Source organism: Nannobrachium achirus (genome assembly GCF_963921795.1).
Source record: "Nannobrachium achirus genome assembly, chromosome: 3".
Lineage (NCBI taxonomy): Eukaryota > Metazoa > Chordata > Actinopteri > Myctophiformes > Myctophidae > Nannobrachium > Nannobrachium achirus.
In genome coordinates, this window is record NC_137812.1 from 43,100,655 (window position 1) to 43,120,754 (window position 20,100).

The 20,100-nt window shown below is 42.8% G+C and overlaps 1 protein-coding gene across 1 annotated transcript; it reads left to right on the plus strand.

Annotated features, from left to right (window-relative positions):
• The first annotated feature begins 390 nt into the window (after window positions 1–390).
• Window positions 391–14,227, plus strand: rfc1 (replication factor C (activator 1) 1). The gene is made up of 23 exons (XM_080721190.1): window positions 391–468; window positions 1,307–1,459; window positions 1,642–1,717; window positions 1,925–2,038; window positions 2,194–2,501; window positions 2,655–2,729; window positions 2,957–3,034; window positions 3,132–3,542; window positions 3,660–3,773; window positions 3,882–4,061; window positions 4,300–4,404; window positions 7,666–8,068; window positions 8,212–8,330; window positions 8,844–8,958; window positions 9,056–9,144; window positions 9,424–9,561; window positions 9,786–9,881; window positions 10,724–10,977; window positions 11,183–11,300; window positions 11,438–11,583; window positions 12,572–12,785; window positions 13,135–13,326; window positions 13,791–14,227. The coding sequence occupies exons 1-23, from the start codon at window positions 466–468 to the stop codon at window positions 13,893–13,895; spliced, it is 3,606 nt and encodes a 1,201-aa protein (XP_080577316.1). The 5' UTR covers window positions 391–465; the 3' UTR covers window positions 13,896–14,227.
• Window positions 14,228–20,100: the final 5,873 nt, after the last annotated feature.

The window sequence follows — 20,100 nt, forward strand, 5'->3', positions numbered from 1 at the left end:
AGGTACATTGATAAAGTCTACTTTTAGCAAGGGATGGGTTGGTATGGTAACAAATTAACTAACCCATAGGCCTACTTACATTTTTAATTGTGATACATATTTATTTACAGGTATAATTACAATATTGCAATTGTTGGAATTTTGGAAACATGTATGTCATAATAAAGGTTTTATATAATAAATGCCAGTGACGTACATCAGTTTGCACAAAGCCTGCTTTCGGTGGCGCGCTGGAAATAGCCGATATACAAGCTCACAACTCTTCGCAGACACAACCCGGGGTGAGCTTGTAGATCTGCTATTTCTTGGTGCACGGCACCGCTGCACGGCATCGTATCAAAAGAGTTACGTCACTTCCAGGCGACAACAACTGACTCCCTGCGCGCCAGATTCGCTGGATTATTTCTTCTCCTGACAACTGATCTGACAACCCAGAGGAAAGAAAACCTTATAGTGTTGATTATTATGGTATGTCAATAGGTCTGAGTAAACTGGTTGCATTGCATGTAAAAATCTGTGTTGTTAACTTTTGTTTACCATATGGGAGCATGCACACACTACACTAGCCAATGAGCTAATGTTAGCTGGCTTAAAGTTACAAAGACAATTAACGTTAGCCTATTATCTACCACTCAACTGTCACATTGTATTGTTTTATAGCTTGTTAGTTATGTTTCTGTTACTCTTAACTGTTACAAAACAATCCAATAACATGTTAATTAACGTTCGATATAACGAAAGTTAAACATTGCATCATTAATTCACATTAATAACAGATAATATGGTGTAAAAATTATGATTAGTATAGGGAACAGCTTGGGTCCAATGTTATGTTCTTTTGAACTGATCGATTTAGAATGATTATGTATGCATTGTTTACACTTTGTTAAGAAAGAACACTGTTCTTAAATTCTCTCTGAAAATCTGCTCTTCAACGTCATAGAATCAGAAATAAAATTTCTAACGGTCAGAGTTGATACTTGTCAACTAAACGTTTCTACTGTCAGTGGTGTATAAATAAACGTATTACTTGTTTTGTTACATGTAGTAGCTGTTGTGCTTGTGTTAGGTGTAGTAGCTGTTGAATAATCCTGTCCCTTGAGAACCAAACGCATACATACCCCCGCCATTTTTAAATTAAGTTAGATGATTGGAATGTTCAGATTCTGCGTTTATGTCTGCTGTGAAGAATAGGTCTATATACAATACAGTACATGCCCAATTCTTCTTGTGGGCTGAGGGCTCTAGTCATCATGTCATGATGATGGTCAAGGTGGCATCAACCTCTTCCTCTCTGAAAACACAGGACATCAGGAGGTTCTTTGCACCAACTTCAAGTAAACCAGCGGTGCAGAAAACAGCCCAGAATGGAAACAATAGAGATGAAGAGATTAAGAAGAAAAATAAATCTGTTTCCTCAGAGGAGGATGCAAAGAAGAAAAAGAAAGTGACTAAAAAGGTATGGCAATTTTCCTACTGCCATATTGGTCTGTACAATTATTACTATGATCATTACGGTATGTGCTTAGGTCACAAGAGTTTGACCTAACAGAAATTCCTAAAAGCCTGTCTTTTGCCTGTGTAAAGGTGTTTGTGGAGCATTCATTTATGTTGGCTATTTCTGTTGCATCTTTCCTTCAGATCACAAGTCCCAAAGCAGTGGTGAAACAAAAGGACAATGATAAGAAACGTAAGAAGCGAGCTGTCATAGAATCAGGTAACGATATAGAGATGGCTTTGACATGATCACGTCAACTATTAATCCATACTTTATGCTTATAACCAAGATGCTCATGATCAAAACTGTTTTCCTCATCATTACTATACTGTATTTCACAGTTGTCTTATCAAGCTGATCACCACCTCAACTAGTTCTACATTTTCTTAGGATATGTTCACAATCCTTTCTTTATATTTGATACAGACTCTGAGGAGGAGGCACCACAGATACAGACAAAGAAACCCTCTAAATCCAGTAAGAAGACCAAGGAAGAGTCCCCACCCCAAAAGGATCCCGTGCAGTACGTCTCTGAAACAGGTGTGGGAGGACAAGGTCATTTAGATGCTGACATGCTGTGCACATAAAAATGTACACAAAGCATGATTTCTTACATTGCCAGTATTGTTATTGTATTAGATATAGTAACCCAACCTCCAATATCTGAGATCTATTTTGTGCATTTGTGGTCGTAGACTCAGACAGTGACAACTTCCTGACCTTTAATAAGAAGACTGTGAAACCCAAGGAGAATGGCCTTTCCAAACCATTAAAAATGGAGGAAGAAAAGGCTCGTCCAGTGATCAAAGATGGGACAAAGACTCCTTCTAAAGCCTCCACTCAAGGGAATACAGCAGAAAAATCTCCACGTATAGCCATAACCCCCAAGTCAAGCACCATTCCCCAGACCAAACGGACCCCCACCTCAGTGATGGACTTTTTTGGCAATAGTAGTGTGCATCGCTCGGATAAGAAGCTGGTAGCCAGCGTCAAGAGGAAGGCTGTGAGTTGCTGAGCACTTTCTTTCTCTACCAATTTCTTTTTGTCTTGTTTCCATTTCCTCTTTTCTCATGGATTGGGAGTATTGCACTTTAAAGTACTACTTGTACTTAGTTGGATGTATATATTTGAATATGATTTCCACCCTGACCCTCAGCCAACTCAGGACCCAGACGATTGCATGAGTGATGACTTAATTGCAAGACAGCTGCAGATGGAGGAAGACATGGAGGTATAGCTAAAAGTGACCTTTATGTGCCAATTTATATAAGTGATCTTTCTTTATATTCATGTTCTGGATTTTATTTTACTTGTAGATGAATAACAAAAAAATTGAATACAATAAACAAGTAATGCTTTGCATTTGAAATCATTCAGTATTCAAATTGACTAATGCACTTATGAGGTAGTGTGATAATTTAATTTAATTACTTTTTATTATCTCTGTCTCACACACAGCTGGAGAAGCAGGTCCACAACGATGAGGAGTTTGCCAGGACGCTGGCCATGCTGGATGAGGCACCACAGGCCAAGAAGGCATTGAATACAACCTTACATTTCACACAAACAATAATCACTTTCCATAAAAGCCACTGTTCGTGACATTATGCCTTGTATGTATGTGTTCGTCCAGGCCCGTAAGGACTCTGCCGAGACGCCAGGGCCAACTATATCACCTAAGAAGACTAGTACATTCTCTGCCAACAGCAACACAAGCAGACCGTCAAAGGCCAATGAGTCTGACAGCTTCATGGCCGAGGCTATCAGTCCATCGCCTAAAGCTCCTATGAAGGCCAGCTCCAAACTGGCTCTAATGAAGAAAAAAGATGAGGTGAAAGTGGAAGGCACCATTAAAGAGGAGAAAATCTCACCCCAGAAAATACAAATCTCACCCAAGAAACCACAAATCTCACCCAAGAAAATAAAAATCTCTCCCAAAAAGGAGCCATGCACTGATTTAAGCATAGAAAAGAAATACACACCCAAAACAGGAAGTCTTGCTGAAGGTCAGACTTCAATCAAAGTATCCCCCAAAAAACCACAGGTAAGCCAAACCACTGATGCCTTGCAAGGGGTGGAAAAAAACTCTTTCAGTTGAAACGATATTTGAAAAGACATAAGGTTCCTTTTTGTGTTTGACATAATGTTCTCAACTGCCTAGTCCACAAGCACTAGTCCTGATGACGGCGAGAAAAAGAAAGGCAACGCTGCAGCCTTCAGAAACTACCTAAACAGAGATGGACCACGTGCTCTGGGCTCCAAGGAAATACCTACGGTAATACCTACAACCACTTCAAATAGGAAAAAAGGACACGTCAAAACAACGTTATTTTGAATTATAGATGATCCCATATTTTAATGAAAATGTGTGTGTGTGTTACAGGGTGCAGAGAACTGCCTGGAGGGGTGTGTCTTTGTGCTGACAGGCGTCTTGGAGTCCATGGAGAGGGATGACACCAAGTCTCTCGTTGAGCGCTACGGGGGCAAGGTGACGGGCAACATCAGCAAGAATACCACCTACGTGGTGCTGGGGAGAGATGCCGGAGCAGCCAAGACAGAAAAGGTAGCAAGCTGAGATATCACATAAACCTCAGGCTCATTTCAATAGCTTATCGCTAAAGGTCTCTGCCAAGTTGACCTTCTTCTGGTTCTCTTCACACATTTTGCTTTTGTGTTTATTCGATCCTAAGTTGCTGAAATGCTTTTCCAATCTCTTTCAATGTTCAACTTCAGTTAAAAATGTCGCTGAATTAGTTATAGATTGTTGTTATCGTTTTCTAAGTTTGTTGTTCTATATCCAGGCAAATAAAATGGGAACTAAAATCCTTGATGAGGATGGCCTGTTGGAGCTGATCAGAACCAAACCAGGGAAGAAGTCCAAGTATGAGATTGCTGCTGAGGCTGAGGTTAGTGCAAACACATCTGCCTCCAGCCATGTTACAAACTCATTTGTATTGATACATTTTTGGGTGTAATTTCTAAGTCTCATACTTGTGTCAGATAAATGGAAGTTAACCCATTTAGACCTAAGTCCGCCTGGAAAAAAGCCTTAAAAACCTATGGCCGATTGGAAAAATACCCCTAAAACCTGAGATTTTATGGAAAACTTCACAGAGGTGTCAACGTCTACTAAAACATTTATTTCTCAGCCTCTGTAGCAGCTAGAAACACAATTTCAAAACTGTTTTGATAGCTTACACCTTTGGCTTTCATGGGAAATTATTTGTCATGGTCCAGACCTTTATCATTTTTTAAAAAGAAATCTGCAAACTCAAAAATTTTAATAAATCTTATAAAACGTCTAATAAATAATATATTTCTCAGCCTATGTAGCTCATAGAAACATAATTAGCAAATATTTGAGACCTTACACCATAGGCCTTACACCATAGGCCACCACTTTGACAAGAAACAACAAGCACCAAAACATTCTTATTGAATATATTCAATTCTAGTTGTTGGCTCCATATAACGGTAAATCTGGCGAGCGACATTTGTCATTATTATTATATGTGCGTGCGTGTGTGTGTGTGCGCCTGTGTATGTGAATGAATGAACCATATCATCATAATCATTTTATAAGTGTTATTACCTCCAGATAGCTGCAAATCTGTTGTTCTGGAGTTTGGGGTTGACTAGCTGTTCGGCTAACGTGTTGGTCTCGTCTCAAAGTACATCCGTGAAAAGTAATCCAGTCCTCATGAAATCCATGAAACACTTCTTCATCATCGTCGTCGTTTTCAAACATATCACGTAACAATAACAATGCCAATTCCAGCGGGTCCGGTTTGCCTTCGCTCTTCGTCTTTCATTTCGCCGCTATGAGAAGCTGTTCTTGTGCGCACTGGGATTCTCCGACAAATAAAGTTATGCAAAGCCAAAAAAAAAATCCCAGAATGCTTTGCTTTGCTTTGGGAAGCATACGTCATCGCCTCCTGATGCATTTCATTGGCCACGAGACCAGAAGAGGGTAAAAACTACAGGAAACGCAGGAAACGCATTTTGCGTTCCCGGTCTGAAAGGATAAACAGCATTTTGCGTTCCCGGAAGGAAAGGTAAAAACGCATTTTGCGTTCCCGGTCTAAATGGGTTAAAGTAGCTTTGAGTGCTACCGTATGGGAGCATTTAGTATGAGAACGCCTAGCCTATGTCCGTCTGTCATTCACGCTAATCTACAAGCGAGAGAGGCAGGTCACGTTACCGCTGTGCATCGCCTCAAAAACACCATGGTCGTTGGCCAAAGACACAACGACAAGTTTGTGCCGTATTTAGAAGCTCTGACCCTGAAGGGGGCACGGTGGCACAGTTGGTAGTGCTGTCGCCACACAGCGATAGAAGGTCCTGGGTTCGATTCCCGCCGGGGGATGCTGTGGGCTCTGGGAAGAGCATGTGAGCGGAGCGCGAGCGGAGCGGAGAGTGGAGCGGGCCGTTTTTGACGTGAGCGTGAGTGAGCGACTTTTCAAATGTGTCTGAGCGGCTTTGGAGCGAGGAATTTCCTCCGCTCCGCTCCGCTCCAAGCCGACCCTATTGTGGCCGCGCACCGCATGTTTCCAACAAAACAGTGCCGTGTGCAGTAGTGGCAGTGTGTGCAGCCATGTCGCAGGAACGAGAAAGCACCGCGGAGAGGAGAACAGACAGAGAATTCCCTTCACGATTTTACTCAAGTCAAATGTATCTATAGGCTATCATCCACCCACGTAGGATATGTTTATAATAAATAGCCTACCTTGTGTCAGTTCACCAGCCAGTCAAAGGATACGATTTGAAATGCAAGTGAGACTGATGAAAAACACACGCCACGAGTCGCCTCCCTCTCTCGGTTGTGGTGATTAATCAACACCAACTGGATTTAATATTGCCCTTCTTATAAAAAAATACAATGCCTTAGATGGTGTCTTTTATAACATTGAAGGCAGGTCTCCATCAAGCCGAGGCTCGCTCACGTTACAGCAGGCATTTGTGTTGGGAACACTTGTTGTGGCAAAGCAAAGGAGAAAGTGTTTCGGATATGGTAAACTACTTTTTTTTAATTTTGGCTGCTGACTCTGACTACCCTGAGCGGAGCGTGGAGCGAGAAATGCGAAAATCAAGGTGAGCGACGGAGCGGCGGGGAGCGGAGCGGTGCGGTGGCCGACCAGAGCGATGAGCGAGCGGGACAATTGCCCTCTGGAGCGCGGAGCGGCTTTCGTTGCCGCTCCACTCCGCTCACATGCTCTGGCTCTGGGGAAATGTTTCCTCCTCTGCGTCATCAGCGCCCACACCCTAGGTGGGGTTGGCGAAAGGGCCTTTCTGTGTGGAATTTGCATGTTCTCCCCATGTCTCCTAGGGTAGATACCCTCACAAAAACATGCAGTAATCCTGGTTTCTATTCTGCCTCCCCCTGGCCAGCCAGGGCTCCCCAGGCGTGGCAGAGGGAGATCCGAAACCAGGATTACAGCTTAGGCAATTGGCACTGGCTGAAAAAATGGGTTACAAAATCACAAAATATATATATACTAGTCCTTACCCGTTCAAAGATATGAGCTCTGAAATGATGTGCAGTGTGTGGGTTATGGGATGTGCACTGTGCACACAGTATATGAGGGATGGAAAGTAACTTTAACTGGTGCTTGCATGCTAATATGTAGGAGCATCAATGTAAGAAATACCCGTTTCGTTTAATGGCTACAGAGATACTGTGTACCGATTTTTGGACAAAATCTGTAACAGGGCCAGACAACAGACCCCCCCCGCCCACCCGCCTGCCCACACACACACACACACACACACACACACACACACACACACACACACACACACACACACAGCTGGTTAAACATGTTGCCTCATGCTAGATGCAGAATAGATATGCCTCAAGCTAGATGCAGAATAGATATAGATACACCATAAAAATGCTAATATACAGCATATGATTTGTGAAAGTGACAAACGGGCTTCACAGTTATGTTAGGTGTGTTCATATGCTAATGGTGATGCGATTTCAGATCAATTGCTCCAGCCACTGAGGAGAAACGCTGTGACAGACACTCACTCAGACAGACAGACAGACATTTGGAAAATTATGTTTGATATTAAAAAAAGCAGCTCTGACCTGACGGTCGCCACTCGCCATTGGCATGTTACTTGTGTACAGTATTTTATCTGTTGTGTACTCCCATATCACACAGTGCAAGGCCTCTAAGAGCAGAACTCCATCCAACCAGCCCTCGAAGAGCACCCCACCCTCTCAGAAAATCTCACCCTCCAAGGGCAACTCCAGGTCCCCTCAGACTCCCAGCCCGTCCAAGACAGGCCTGGCCCTGGGCCGAAGCTCCAAGCCTGCAGCAGGAGGCAGTGCCACCCCACCTGGGAGAGGCTCGGGGTCCGAGGTCCGCAGGGGACTTGCCCTTTCCCCCTCTTCCTCGGCCGGATCTAGCGATGCACCTAGTCTGCTGTGGGTGGACAAGTACCGTCCCCGCTCTCTGAAGGCTATTATTGGCCAGCAGGGGGATCAGAGCTGTGCCAATAAGTTGCTGCGCTGGCTGCAAAACTGGCACAAACACCAGGCAGGGGGCGCTGCTAAACCAGCAGGTAGGTGTGCCTGTCTGGGATGCTTTTTAGATAACTGATAACGCACATTGAGTGAGTCAGCAACACTTTGTTTTGTGGCCTATAAAAGAGTACGGTTCGGGTTGTATGTACAGTAATAACATTATATACTTTTCTCTCTGCAGTAGCAAAGTTTGGTAAGTTTGGAGGTGGCGGTAGAGATGATGGATCAGCATTTAAAGCGGCGCTGCTGTCTGGACCCCCAGGCGTGGGGAAGACCACCACAGCAGCACTCGTCTGTGAGGTTAGTCTCTCTCACACTCACACTCACACACACACACACACACACACACACACACACACACACACACACACACACACACACACACACACACAGAATGACATAGATGTTTCCTAGTTATAGGAGCAGGAAGCCAGTGCATGAGTCAAGGAAGAAAATAGAGATCCCGCATGTATTCTCTTACAGCAAAATGTATTGAGAGTCCAACATTTTGGTCCAAATGACCTTCATCAGGTGTCAAGATACCTCAGATTCTAGATGCCTGATAAACGTCAGTTGGAAATCTTTTCTTGAAATCAGCTTCAATATCTGTTCTTGAAATCAGCTTCAATATCTGTCCATATTCGTGTGTGTGTGTGTGTGTGTGTGTGTGTGTGTGTGTGTGTGTGTGTGTGTGTGTGTGTGTGTGTGTGTGTGTGTGTGTGTGTGTGTGTGTGTGTGTGTGTGTGTGTGTGTGTGTGTGTGTGTGTGTGTGTGTGTGTGTGTGTGTGTGTGTGTGTGCGCGTGTGTGTGTAGGAGTTGGGCTATAGCTACGTGGAGATGAACGCCAGCTGTACTCGCAGTAAGAACAGTCTTAAAGAGGTGGTTGCGGAGTCACTCAACAACACTAGCATCAAGAACTTCTACACAGGTACTGATAGGATTAGCATAATCCTTCCTCTCACATCTGTACAATCACATCTGGCTTTCTGAAATTACTATTTACATAATTTGCACGTGTTGTGCAGGGACATCTCGGACGGTGAGCAACAAACATGTCCTTATCATGGATGAGGTGGACGGTATGGCTGGCAATGAGGACCGGGGAGGAATACAGGTACAGTACACACTAACGGCAGCATGTGCATTCATGTTAGAGCTCTCTCTTGATGCCTATATATCCAGACTGCTGGCAGACTAACCCTTTGATAAGATAAAGATAAACATTTATTGATCCCTGTGGGGAAATTCAAGTGTCATAGCAGCAAAAATGAGTTACTCCATGGCATGTTCCTCTCCCTCACATTGTCACTTGGACATCAGTTATTATTCTGTCCACTCACCTGTATCTCACACAGTATGTTGACCTCTACCCACTGACCCATGATTTTTACAGGAGATGATTAGCCTCATCAAAACGACCAAGATCCCAATTATCTTCATGTGCAATGACCGCAACCACCAAAAGATTAGGTCCTTGTCCAACTACTGTTTCGATCTGCGCGTGCAGAGACCTCGAGTGGAACAGATCAAGGTACCTGCTAACAGAGCCACATACAGGTCTGACGTTAGACATTGTCTGATGTTGGATCATTGTTTTTACAAAATTCTCTTCTCTCTACACACACATATCCACTTTCCTTGCCTCTTTCTTTTTCCTTGTTAAAATTCTCTTCTCTCTACACACACATATCCACTTTCCTTGCCTCTTTCTTTTTCCTTGTTGCTCAACCAGCTGCTTTTCTTTTCTCTCCTCAGGGAGCCATGATGTCAATAGCATTCAAGGAGGGCATCAAGATCCCCCCGCCAGCACTCAACGAAATAATCCTAGCTTCCAATCAGGATATCCGACAGGTAAAGAAGCCAGTCGCTGAATTTGCCACGGAGAGTGACGAAGCTTAAAAGACCACTTTGCTAATCTTTAACCCGAATCCTATCATTCTATTGTTATGAAGACATGTTAAATCTGACATAACGATTCCCGATCTATGCTGTGTGTTGAGGTGAGAGTGTGCCCTCAGTTGCTGGAAAATCCACAAAACTGAAATATTTTAGGGATAGCTTTCCTGTCTTCTATGATAAGAACCATAAATAACTGGTAAGCACTAAAGATAACAGGTAAGCACCATACTGTAGTACGCAGAATTAGTATTAGTGCTATTAGGGATATTTTAGGGATAGGGTTCAGGTATAAAGTTTCCCATTAGCTCTAGTGATGTGACTCGTCGTCAGGTTCAACATTTTGTCTCCTCTGACCTCGCTCCTCACTCCGCTCTCTCATGTGCATGTCACCTTTCTCTAGGGCTGTCACAATTATTACATAATTGTCTAATCGTGATTATTTGACATTATCGCAATTATTTTGTCATAATCGTGAATGTTGAAAAATGTCCGAAATAGTGGAAATAGCAGATCTACAAGCTCACACAACGTTGTGAGCTTGTAGATCGGCTATTTCCACTATCAAAGTTATTTTTTAAGTAGTAAGTTGTCAAATATGTCAGTAATTTCTTTGTATATTTAGGTTATGTGTCATATCTACCATGTACAACTTCAAAGCCTAAAAGCCAAACAGAAATGTAATTATCAACGACAAAAACACTATTAAATCGTTAATCGCCAATTATTTGAGTGACAATTAATCGTCATGTAAAATGTTGTATCGTGACAGCCCTACCTTTCTCCCCTCTCACCAGGTGCTCCACAACCTGAGCATGTGGTCTGCTGTGGACAAGGTGATGACGTTTGACCAGTGCAAGGCTGATGCCGACAATGCCCGAAAGGACATGAAGATGGGACCCTTTGATGTCTGCAGGAAGGTCTTCCTCTCAGGGGACGAGACTGCCAAAATGAGCTTCATAGACAAGAGCGACCTCTTTTTCCACGACTACTCACTTGCGCCGCTTTTTGTCCAAGAGAACTACGTGCACGTACGGCCAGCAGCAGCCTGGTAAGAGAGGGAGGATGTACTCTGAACGCTTGTACACATTTGAGTATTGTTTTTTCCCAGTAATCATGGCTGAGGAAGTTGCATGTTGTCAATAGTACTAATATTATTTATGTGCCCAGTCACTCAAACCTGTAGTGTAATTATTTTCCCAGTTCTTTAAAACATACTGTTGAATGTTGTATAAATATGTTGTCTTGTCTGTCAGTGGTAATCTGAAGTCCCACCTGATGCTGCTCAGTAAGACGGCTGATTCCATCTGTGATGGAGACCTGGTGGACAGACAGATCCGCTCTAGACAGACCTGGTCACTACTGCCCACGCAGGTATAAGCACACACAACTTTAAAATGAGCATCAACAACAAATACTGTCAAGTGCTTGTCAGAGACTGCTTTCCATTCTAAAACATTCTTTGTCATGAAAATCTAAATCCTTGTGTGTGTGACGTGTGTGTTTTCTAGGCTGTCTATGCCAGTGTGTTACCAGGGGAGCTGATGCGAGGCTACATGAACCAGTTCCCCACTTTCCCAAGCTGGCTGGGCAAATTCTCTTCCACCGGCAAACATTCCCGTATTGTCCAGGAGCTGGCTTCACACATGAGCTTAAAGTGAGTTGCAGCACATACACTATATCATCCTTTTTCAGTTGTATCTATACACATTTTAGCCCAAGCTTGCACACACAGTCTGATTTTCTTCACACAAGAACAAACAAGCTTTTCTATTACCTCAGGCAGACCTACTCCAAAATTGCTGTCTGACGAATGACTGCGATGGTGACATCTTCTGTTACGATCAAACCCAGTTCGATTCCTGCTTTTTTCCAATGCGTTAAAATGATTGACCAATAACAAATCAAATCAGACTCTTGTGTGCAAGAGCTTGTTAAAATCCTATCGGCCAATAACAAATCGCATCAGACGTCTGTGTACAAAGGGCTTTTAGTCATGCATACTTGAAAAATGTCTCATTTATTCCATCACCCAATCCCATATCAGAACTATCTGCCCTTGTTACTATCAGCCCGGATCAGTCTTCCTTATTTCCCCTAGCTCTTCTTAACTCATTAACTGCCAAAAACGTGAATCCCTTAAAAATCCCGTTGTACCACCCTGCCACGCCCGTGAATCCCGTGAATAAAAAAAAAAAAAAAAAAAATTATTTTATTTTTTTTTTCAAAAAAAATTTTTTGGACCCCAAAAACGTTAGTAGGCATGATAGCGATCGCGAAATTGCTTGTTTAACCCCCATACAACCCCCATACAACTCAGGTAGCAGACCTCCAAGCTCACAACAGTGTAAAACATAATGGCTGCTATCTCATGAATGCCTGAACGGATTTCCATTCGGATTTTTTTGTTTGAAAGCTGTGAGCAATGTGGACACACGTGGTGCATTATCTAGGCATGGGTGTGCATGATCCGTGCACTATGAATTACATGGAAGTCTATGGAGACGAATGGCAGTTAAAGAGTACGAAGGTATTGTTAAATGGCAGCATATGAGTTAATATTAGTGATTAAATTATCTCCTGCCTTCTTCTCGTTCATCACTCTTCTCTTCCTCCTCCATTCCTCCTCATTTCTCTCATACAAGGACATTGAGCAGCAGAGAGGCAGTGAACCTGGACTACCTGCCTTACCTGCGGGGGGCGCTGTTGAACCCTCTCCAGAGCCTGGGGGCTGAGGGAGCCGGCCAGGCTGTGCAGCTGCTGGATGACTACCAGCTCATCAAGGAAGACGTGGACAACATCATGGAGATCAGCGTCTGGGGCGGCAAGCCTGACCCCTACTCTAAACTGGACCCCAAGGTCAGTGAATGGTGGGCTGGGGGGTTGTGGAATCACATTAGTCCCAAGTATCAGATTCAGAAATGTACAAAACTAGATTTCACAACTTTATAAATAAACTAACATTTGTTCTGTTGCACACGTATTTCTCATTTTAGATTATTGCAAAGATCGATCCACAAAAAGAAACCTATAAGCAAGGAATTTCATTTATTAATCTGGTTTTGATTAGTTGCGTTAAAAAGATAATTTAACATTAATTTCAAATGAAAATTATTACGGTCGTGTTTTGTGTGACTAATCAAATGTCGACAGGCCAACATTAGAATTCTTGGTCACTGTTCCTGTCCCCCTGTGTCATTTCCTCCAGGTGAAAGCAGCCTTCACTCGGGCGTACAACCGCGAGGTCCACCTGACGCCCTACTCCCTGCAGACGGTGAAGAAGGGCCGGCGTGGCGGGGGAGGGGCGGAGTCTGAGCTGGGAGGCGCAGAGGGAGAGCAGGAAGGCCAGGATGCAGAGGGAGAGGAGGAGGAGGACAACGCTTTGGACGCCATGATCAAAGTAAGAAGCCTTAAACGCAGGGGTCTTCAACGTTTTCAGGCCTTGGCCTGCTCTGAGAGGCAGGGACCCCCACTACATATTGTATAGGTTGGATTAATGTGTATTTTCATATATTTAACCACTTGAACTGTCAATACCTACTAGTTTGCTCTTTCCCTTTAGTCTACACCAAACCTCTGTGCCAAAGAAATACGCCTCTGAGCTTGTAGATCTGCTATTTTTTGGCTAATGTTCCACTAAGAATAGGGATGCTAGGGTTCAATTGATCAAACATGATCACAAAAAGATTTGGCAGACCCCCTGTAGTAACTCTGAGGACCCCTAGAGGTCCCGGACCCCCTGTTGAAGACCTCTGCTCAAACGGCACCCTGCTGTGATTATGATGAAAGCGTGTTCACACATTTATTTTTATCTTCGCATTTCTACTCTGTTTAATCTGCCTTGCTGTCTGTGTCGTCCCACAGCTGAAAAAGGCCAAGGCCACCAAGGAGCCCAAGAAGAAGGCGGAGCCCAAGAAGAAGGCAGTAGTTCCGGGGAAAGGCAAAGCCAAGGCCAAGGCTAAGAAGTGAGCCATGACCGGACCTTGAGTCCTGCTCTCCTCTAGGCCTGGAAACCCCCCTACAGACTGGCTTCTGTAACAAGTTGCGACAATGTCGAGAAATCATCCACGTCAGTCTCAGTTGGAGTTCTCTTCCACATTAACCACTCCATCCGAAGTGATATTCAACCTGAGTCGTATCATGTCAGCAAGAGGCATCTACTCTGTAGAGGTCATGTGTATGCCTCTGCAGGAGTGTGCTACTCTAGAATCATTATTGGTTTGAGATACAAATGTTACAGCTGTAAATATGTGACTGTAGTGTAAAAATACTGCTGCTTTTATACTACTACAACTACTACTGTTGCTGCAATGGAGGTCTGTACAAGAATACTGTTTTCAATAGCGGACACCTTTGATGACCAATTAACCACACCACCACGTTTTCCTGTAAATGGCAATTTTGTATATAAAAAGAAAATCACAGTAATCAATAGAGAAATGTCTACTGTCCTTTTTCTAGTCTTAGGGATGCCAAGAATATCATAACCTTCCCAGGAATGTATTATTCATGTGGGCTTAATATTGATGACATGAGGGATCTTCATATATGTGCATAAAAGGGATTCTGTAAGAGTGGTTCCCATGACATCACACAATCCCTTTTATGCCCATACATGGAGATCCCTGTCTGAACCAGCCACACCAATGTGATGTCACCTCTTTATGCCCATATATGGAGATCCCTGCTTTGAGTATCTGACATCACTGAGATGTCACAGTGTTGCCTATGGTCGCAACTCGCAACTAAAAGGCACTTAGTGGTTGCTCTCACTGAGATAATACTTAATTTCCTCAACATACTGTAGGCCTCTGCAGAGAACATAGCATAGTTGAATACTGTGGTAGGGCACCAGTTTGAACTCTGTTAAGGTTACATTAAGAGCACTGTCAGAGCTGCGATGGAGACGACTACGTAGGCAATGAGAAATGGCGTTTGGGGAAGATGGGGTGCTCATTATCCAGACTGCAGCTGTATGTTATAGATGGCCTCATATTCTACCATGATGAGCAGTCAACGTGATGCAGATTACAATGTGGTCAGAATGTTGCTGTGGAATATGGATATGGAATCCAATTATTCAAACAAATGAAAGTAATTATTAACATAAAAAAAATTAATACATTTGACAGTTATGTTTTATTTATTTATGACCGACAGTTGGGTGCTGCTGAGAGAAATGAAGCTGTGTGTAAAGAGGAAGGAATTACATGCAGCACAGGTCTCCAGAGATCAAACGGGGGACATTACAGTTACTGGTCGACATACCTTGTGGTCAGCTACCGATGCTCCCCATAAAATGTATACTTGGATAAATTAAATTCTAACTTAGATTTGTTTGCCAGAAAAGATTCTATATGTATGTTGATGGAATATTTTACTTCACCAAAGAGTGGTGCTGAATGTTTATTCCAACTGCTGAAATTTGCTGGCCTAAGAACTCCGTAATATAAGGTATTGATCCTTAGCAAATTGGTGGAGTCTGGAAGCACAAGCAATATTTCAGTATGTGAGGAAGGGGAAATAAGAAATGTCTGATAGGGCCTACTATTGATTTTTCTGATTAAAGTTTGTCGCTTGATTGCAAACACAGAGTGAATATCATGGCTTTTCCAGTTCAGTCTATCATCTGCTGTGACACAGCAGTGCATTCTAACTAAGTGCTTATATGATGGATGCTGGATTTAGATCAGGCCTACACAGTACAGATGACTGCCTGAAACTTCATTTGTTTCACTTCATGAACATACAGTATACTGTGTGTGTTTTATTGGGCGTGGCTAGCGATTCAGGGGCTGGAGCCAAGCTACAGTACAGATTCATTTAGTTACATTGTAAACTCTTTCAGTTACAGTTACAAATGGATGAAACAGGATTTTATGGTATATGGTGCATTAGATGACACAGATGCAAAACATGCTGTTTAAAGACTGATGTGCCAGGTTATGTGAAGTTCATCTTTCAGTTGTTTGTTTTTATTTGTGGCAAACATGATCAACCATGGCCCTGGAAAAACAGGCCATGTGCCATTCCATAAAGTAGTATGTCAAGCACGTAATCTTCCAGCTATTATTCAAACCCATGAGGCTTCATTCTGATCTAATATGTTACGGTCCATAACAGTGATTCACACTCTAGCTTATGAATCGATATATGAACTGGAAAAAAACTAGAACATGTGTATCTACCTATATAGCATTAGTAAAATGTGGGACTGTTTTGAAGACATAGAATTAGCAAAAGAAAGTAAAGTGACTTTCAGTCTGGACAGTGCAGAGAAAGAATCAGTTATACAACGTCTTATGGTGGTGTCGTGCACTGGAAATAACAGCTCTACAAGCTCAGCTATTTTCAGCACACAACACCATCATACGACTATGGCTAAGTATAAATCAGGCTTATCGTCGTCCCTGCAGTTCACATGTGCGGGTCGATAATGTCATCAAGCACTGTCCATCTCTCTCTCGTCTGTCCCATCAGACAGAACAGACCTGAGTGCTACACTTATTTAGAAAGCCAAGACGAGGTCAGGAACATCATTTGTTATGAATACTGGTGGACATTCGTCGGAGCCGGTCATGATTTAGAGTTCCCTCTGTGGTGAATAAAGGAGGGAATCATTTGGCAACTGGCCATGGCCCAGGGTCACAGCAGCATCTGCAAATGGTGAGCGACGTTCACTCATGTCAGTGCTGCCCAGCGCTGTGTGGACAGCTCAGAATGCACCGTAGAGCAGTGGTTCTCAACCTTTTCAGGCTGTGACCCCCAAAATAATCATATTTTAACTGACGAGCACTAAGTTGAGGCATTACATTTTGTATAACATTCTTTTGTGAAAATAGCTTATATATTTTCACATTTTCTGCCACTAATATTTCACAATTTGTGTTTAATTTGTCATTTTAGAGGTATTAAAAAGTCCTTAAATTGTCCCTTTAGAAATTTGTCCCCTGGGGGTCCCGACCCACAGGTTGAGAACCACTGCCGTAGAGTGTTGACCGATACACAAACAGTACTGCACACTAACCCTAACTTTGAAACATACAACATACTTAATTTCTCTCTTTCTCTCTCTCACACACACACACACACACAGACACACAATGCAGTGGCGTGCATGTACTCTCACTTTCTCCTCTCTCTAACACACACACACACACACACACACACACAAAAACTAAGTAGGCCTATAATGAGGGTACATAATATTCAATCTGTTCAGGGAATTAATTCAGTCTCATTCTTCAGCTATAAATGCTGCATGACGATTCCTACTAAACCTTTACCCAGTGGAGACCATCTCTGCTGCTGCCCTCATTAGGGAGCTGTCAGAGATAAAAGTGGCACATAAACATCGGTGTATATATGTTTATAAATGGTGCGTGCAGAGTGCGGGTCATGCATTTATAATACCACTTATGAAAACCAGGCCTTGGAAGGACATTGTCTGCAATATCTTCTGTATTTTAATCCTTATTTTCTTTTTACACGATTATGTTACACAGGAAAAAAAAGTAGTGCTTCACATCTTGACTTTAATGTACTGTAGAAAAGACCAATAAGAGTATATTACAACAGCATGTACATGTACATAATATACATCACATTAGTTGTGTTGTAAAAAGGGGGTGAACACATTGTAGGTACAAAAACAGACAATGGTCGAGCAGCGTACGAAATAATAGCTACAACATTGCATCGTACTGGGTGAAGGATATACTGTACAATATGACAGAAGTCATAAACAATCGTAACAAAAATTGTGAACTCTGTACAAGCTGTCACGATGTGACACGTTGTGAGCTTGCTTTGTACATCTGCTATTTTTGCCATCTTTGAAAATCTTCAACATCTTTCGACAATAATGACACGCCCAAAATAGGGACACCGGGTTTAAAGTTCTTTTGTTACAATGCGTTGTCATCTCAGTTTACGATACAAAAAGGTAAACGGAATACTGTACGGACACATAGGCTAGGATATATTTCATGAGTACTGTATCATATATACAGCATAATACAATATAAGACAACATACAGGATCCATGGGTATCCATCTATACACAATGTCCACACTGGATATACTGTTTGTGGGGTTTTGGAATGTCTGTCTGTTGCATGTGTTCTGCTATAACTCTGAGCCCAATGTATTAATTTGGTGAACAGGTGTAGCCCACACAGTGGAGATGACACACTTCCCTTGCTGCGATCTAACTACCATAGACAAATAAACAAACAGGAGGCTTTGAAAGGGAGAAAACAAGTGTGATACAGCAGGGCATTGGACTGGAAAAAAAACACCATCTCTGCTCAGCCGCGCATGCTTGTCTGTCTTCACTTTGGTGGGAGGCTATGTACTGTATCGCATGTGTGTGTGAGTGTGTGTGTGTGTGTGTGTGTGTGTGTGTGTGTGTGTGTGTGTGTGTGAGAGAGAGAGAGAGAGAGAGGGAGAGAGAGAGAGAGAGAGAGATAGAAAGAGAGGATCCCAGGGGCTGTACAGTAGCTCTATATCTGTCAGTACAGACGCCTGCCTTACCTCTCACTGTCAGAAGTTTGCTTGGTGCACATCAGACACATGCACCCCCCACCACAACACACACACACACACACACACACACACACACACACACACACACACACACACACACACACACACACACACACACACACACACACACACACACACACACACACGCACGCACAACTAAAACTAGAGAGAGAAACAACCAGCAAACAAGGAAAACATAAGCAGTAAAAGAGGCAACATAACACCTGCTTAAATGACAATTTTGTGGTTTGTTAGCATGTGTATCAGCTTGCCCCTACTGATAACAATTGTAGCCATTTAGCAGACGCCCTTATCCAGTGCAACTTACAAGTACAAGATGGCTGATAATTTAACTCAGACTATATCAATGTAAAAAAAAATGGATCCGTAGTAACGCTAAGGATGTTAATTGGCTTCCCATAGTAAAATCTTTAGTGTTGATTTAATGTAACTCTGTGTGGGCCCATTTTTACATGTACCTTCTCCCCAACTTTGATGCTTTGTCTGTGATTACCCATCAACCTCTCATAATACATGAAGGCCTTTGATCTCAACATCAAACAGAACATCACAACAGACCCAGTTTTGGAAAATGCTAATAAAGTCACTTTCTTACCATACAGCAAGCTTTCTATTTTGTGCTGCAATCTGTGCGTGTGTGTGTGTGTGTGTGTGTGTGTGTGTGTGTGTGTGTGTGTGTGTGTGTGTGTGCGTGCGTGCGTGCGTGCGTGCGTGCGTGCGTGCGTGCGTGCGTGCGTGCGTGCATACGTGCGTGCGTGGCAATAAGATGGAACATGGTGTTAAGGAGAAAGCAGAGGTAGTGGGAAGATTCTAATTTGAGATTTTCTTTTTTTTTACCCATCTCACGATCCCTGAACACATACACACACAGACACACAAACATGCATGGACACACACACACACACACACACACACACACACACACACACACACACACACACACTCATGAATGCACACACACACACACACACACACACACACACACACACACACACACACACACACACACACACACACACACACAGTCATGAATGCACGCACACATTAAATAAATATCCACAGCATAGCGAGAGAGGGAAGCTGACAGAGAGAAAAATCCATCCATGTAAAAACAAGTAGTGTTGTATTCGAAATGTATGCAAAACCATTAAAATGGGCATAAAGGTACATTTAAAAACCTGAGTGTTGAAAAAAGTGAGGGGGAAGGAAAAGCGGTTTGGTGCCAGTTAAAAAATAAGTGCACAGTTTGCATATTAGTACAGTACACATGATTTGTATCTAGGTGTCAAAAGATGAAATATGGCAGAGAGAGAAAGAGAGAGAGAGACTGAGTGAGCGGGGAGTAATAAAGAGAGGAACTTCAGATATGGACCATAAAATAACTCTGAATACAGTATGTTTAAATAGCAAGAGACAGAGAGAAGGAAGGGAGAATAAATAGAATAACTTAGATGGAATAACACTGAATATGTTAAATCAGGTAGTAGAGGCTTGTTGTGATAATATGTCTAAACACTGTTGTCTCTCATTTCTCTCTTTCATTCTTTGTGTGTGTGCAAGCGTGTGTCTTTGTGGAAGTCATGTTTCCATCCAAAAGTCCAAGTGA

Coding starts and splice junctions, on each gene's coding strand:
- rfc1 (XM_080721190.1), top strand. Junction 3,774..3,881: donor GCTCCAAGGAAATACCTACG/GTAATACCTACA, acceptor TGTGTGTTACAG/GGTGCAGAGAACTGCCTGGA. Junction 8,069..8,211: donor GGGCGCTGCTAAACCAGCAG/GTAGGTGTGCCT, acceptor TTCTCTCTGCAG/TAGCAAAGTTTGGTAAGTTT.